This window comes from Anastrepha obliqua, chromosome 3 (genome assembly GCF_027943255.1).
Source record: "Anastrepha obliqua isolate idAnaObli1 chromosome 3, idAnaObli1_1.0, whole genome shotgun sequence".
NCBI classification, from domain to species: domain Eukaryota; kingdom Metazoa; phylum Arthropoda; class Insecta; order Diptera; family Tephritidae; genus Anastrepha; species Anastrepha obliqua.
Window position 1 is genome coordinate 16280198 of NC_072894.1, and position 4408 is coordinate 16284605.

General features: G+C 36.4%; 1 protein-coding gene across 1 annotated transcript; it reads right to left on the bottom strand.

Moving 5' to 3' along the window:
- Positions 1–534: 534 nt before the first annotated feature.
- Positions 535–2076, bottom strand: LOC129240105 (uncharacterized). The gene is made up of 4 exons (XM_054875616.1): positions 1795–2076; positions 1559–1718; positions 787–1317; positions 535–712 (listed from the first exon to the last, which is right to left on the bottom strand). Exons 1-3 carry the CDS (start codon positions 1934–1936, stop codon positions 954–956), a joined length of 666 nt encoding a protein of 221 aa, XP_054731591.1. The 5' UTR covers positions 1937–2076; the 3' UTR covers positions 535–712; positions 787–953.
- Positions 2077–4408: the final 2332 nt, after the last annotated feature.

The following is a 4408-nucleotide window of genomic DNA, read 5'->3' on the forward strand; positions in this document are numbered from 1 at the left end:
TGTTACTGGTTTCGCGCTTATGTACTTTTTTTGATATTTTTCTCTTTGAGAGAGATTTCTGGAAAATGAAGTTACTGTGAAGTTACTGGATATTTTTTACATGAACAGATCTATTAATAGCATAAACGGCAGTGTTGTTGTTTAATTAAATTTCGAGGAGTATAGACTTCAACAGAAATTAAATAGAAACTCTACCCACCAAAATTCACTCGGCAGTCATTTTAGAAAAAAGAGATAAATACAGAATATAAAGGTGGCGCCATCCGCAAGCAGCTACTTTGTTTTGGCAAATTTGACAGAAGAAGTGACGCCAGTACGTCAAGTACAGAAAATAAACACACCTTTCTGTGCAAAGTTACTTTAATGTAAGTCAATGTGTGAATATTTTAGTTTTTAAATTAAACCAAATAGTAAAAATAAAGTGATGCATGTTAAATTGTGAAAGTCCGCATAAATAAAAAAAAGCCCGAATACTACATAGAATACGAAGGCTCCAAGTGCATTTTTTCCTTTCTTTCCACTTGCTTCCGGTTATTCTTCCTTCTCTTCCACCGAACACCAAGTATCGGATTTTAAATGGATTTGATTAAACTTCACTCGGAAGCGAATTGCATAACCTGCCTGAATATTAATATAGAATTGCATAAAAGGAACTTAATAGACGCGCTACACCGCATTCGCTTCACAGTATTCAAAATAGTTTTACAGTTATCTAGCATCAAATACATTCAAAGGAAATTCAAAATTATTTATTTACATGTTCCAAGGCATGAAGTTTTAACTTACTTAATATTCCGTGATTTTTTGGCTTCATTTTATTTTGTACTTAGTTGGCAAGTCATAAAATCTCAGAAGCCAATGTTATGATGATCAAATACATATATTCTTCATTTCTTATTGCTACAGCTGATTTATTTTATGTTACAGTTATTCTTCAATATGTTTTGGTCGTATCAGATACTTTGCCTCTGTTGACGGAGTTTTGCCAGTTCTTCATATACAACCGACGCTACCTTCAGTTCAATGGCATCCGCATCACTTTCCGACAAGCCCGCTGACATTATTTTGTGCGCCAAACTTTCGAAAAGTAGTAAAGTAGACTTTCTCGCTGCTAATGGATCAGAAGCTGGATTCACATGGTTCTCAGTTTTCTTGGTTGAACTTGCTTTATAAGATGGTGCGGAAAGGTTAGACGTGGAGTCTTCATGTTTAGGTGTTAGAGAGTCGGCTGGAGAAGGCAAAGCCGTCCAAGAAGCTTCAACCCCACTGTGCCCTGTCTCATTGGCATCGTAGTCATCGTCGTCACTGGGGCAATATCTGGAATTAAATGTCTCATTATAAAGATTATACTTATAAGGGGATTGAAATATGGTCATAATTGGAATGATATTAGATACTGCAAATGATCAAGATGCAGTGCAAAATCGATCATCATTGAGAATATTTTCAAACAAAATTAAAACTGTTTTCAAAAACCAATGTTCATTTGTGCATTGTTAAGCCAGAAACATAAATAGTAACCCTCGTATATATGTACATACTTATTTCTAACACTTACGATCGACCATCCGTAACACCCTCCAGAAAAGACATTTCTTGGGCAAACTTAAACTTTTTATTTGAAATCGGTTTCGTACTACAAGTCTCCATCCCCTCCAACCGCCTTTTTTTCCTATACGTGTCCCGCAGCGTTTTCCAACGTTTCTTGCACCATATATCTGAGAACATAAAAATATAGACATATTTACGTGTGGACGTAGCTGTGTATGTGTGCATATTGTTCGTGTACCTTACCTTTCGTATTCAAATCTGCTGCAATTTTCTTCCAAATTGTATCCTTCCACTTAGTATTTCGATATTCCGGTGAGGTTAAGTCATACAAGCACGCAAACCTTTTCACCTCTTTGATTAGTTTTATATTGAGATCGGGGTCCATTGTGCAGCTACTTTTAGAATTGAATTATTTTCGTTAGAACTTTTAAAAGCGTGCATAAAGATGAGGAACGATGTGTATTATTGTAATCGAGCGACTAATGTATTTCTATTTTGCGCTTGCATCGCTAACTGTACTATGAACTGTAGGCGGCGGTAAAGCGTTTATTTTTTGACACCGTCTGAGCGTCGGCGATTTCACGCTCTTCCGTTCTTGCGCTCTTCCGTTGTTGTTTCATTTCTCTTCAATACGCTCTTCATGTGTACGCACTAACTTCAGTGCGTGTGTGTGGGGGTATGTTTTCAGTATACGTATGTATGTATATTCATAAGTACGGTAGACTCTCAATATATGTGCCCATTTACACGAGGAGACATCTGGAAGGGAAACATTTTGTTCGGGGGTGAAGGACGGCCGCGGAAGAGAGAAGGGAATTTGTCTCCTGTACTGGCGACACGCTTTGCTCTTCTTATTCGTATTTCCAATCTTAAAGCAATTTTTGACAGTTGCTTCATTCGTTTTCTTCTTTTGTGGAAGAAAGTTCTAAGTTATGTGTTGGCTTTCAATCAACGGAAGATAACAACGATGACAAACATCCGAACGCTGCTTGGGAATTGCACGATTATTTTTGCTAGTAAAGTAGGTATAATTTAAAATAGTTATGGGACATGTTTATGTTGATTTCTAATTTTTCCCTGCATTTCTAGATACTCAAGTTAATTTTAAGTTAATTATTTACATATGAAGTATTTTTAATTTAATTTTTTTTATTCAAGTATAAGAATTTATAAATATATTTCAATAAAAAAAAACAACAAATTATTTATTATTTAACCAGTTTGCATTTTTCATTCATATATTTAAGAAACTGTTGTCGAACGCTCTCTGCTTTACATGTAAGCGCGTGCTAGAATACATCCGAACCAGACGATGCTAAAGTATTAAATGTCAAAATGTCGCGGAAACATTTTTGCCCGTGTGTACGCGAATGAAACATCAAAAGAGAATTTCCAGTGTCTCCCTTCCAGATGTCTCCTCGTGTAAATCGGGACTATGCGGCTGAGATCAAGTTGGTCAGAAGCTGAAAACAAACAGCATTAGAATTAGGATGCACACAGGTTTGTATATATGCATGCATGCATGTCTTTTCAATCAAAAACCTAAATCTAACATTTTTAGTTGAAGTTACTCATTAAATAAAAATACACTTTCAAAGACTTCCTTGGTTATTAGTTCGGTTAACAGTATGGAAGTTTTTGAAACATTCTCTCTCCATGCAAAGGGCTACATTGCATAACTCGCAAATCCATCGAATTCTTTGGTGACCCTCCCTGCACCTCAGCTGATTCGATATCGTTTTGGGAAAATGGTTATATGAGGAACCAGCTATTGATGCCGTTGTCGATCGTTTTGAAGATATGTCCCGGATATTATAATTGCGTAAATAAAATCACGTTGGTATTGCAACAAGCCGCATTGACTCTTACTTGCCATTTTATAAAGCTTCCATGCGTTTACTACGCACGAGTTTATCATTGTGGTGAAAAGAGGCCACCACCATTTCTTTCCTCTAAACTTTATATTGTAAGTATTCAAAGCTTGGTCGTGGAGGTCAACTCCTCCCATTCCTGAGTTGTATTCCGCTATCAACTTCGGCTGATGGGCATTCACCTTGCGCCTCTCTTGTCTTGACCATCGTTTGACGGTATGTAAAGGTTCAATTCTATCAAAGTTTGTTCCTACTGTCACAACGCTATTGTCATTCCACTTCACAAAAAGTATTCCTGAGTCAGAACACCTACAAAATTTGATACAAAACAACTATTCAAATAAATCATTATGATAAACTTACATAAAATCAAACTCTCCCCGTTGCTTCTTTTGTAGTTCTTTGTTCGTTTTCAGAGGACATTTTTTGGTCCGCCGTTCACGAACAGTCCCAGTAGCCTTAAATCCTTATTCTTTCAAAATTCTAAGAAGGTCATATGACGTAAAGAAGTTGTCGAAAAATACGATTCCAAGGTTGGAATATCATCACGCAATATATTATCCTCGTCAATGTCCTCCTCATCTGTGTCACAGTGGGTATTTGGCGGTATAATAGCGAAGTCGAAGTGACTACGGTCGCTTGATTCAATGTAGTCGGTGGCCGCAGAAAGGTTGTGAAACCTCTTTCTGTAAAATTTTTTTACATCCATTACCAAATCTACATGAAATATGCACACAAAATATATATTAATGTTCCCACTGTACCCATGCGAGTACACTAGAATTTAAACCTACCGAAATGCACTTTTCCACAACTTTTTTCGTATTTTTGTTATAAAGTATACACATTATATGTATTATGAATATTTCAACACTGAACTTTTTCCGTGATAACTTAGATTTTGTCAAACAGAGAGCTCATTGCAAACTAAACCATGAAAAGAAGAAAAAAAAGCAAGCGTGCACGCAAAGACAAGTGAATAACGG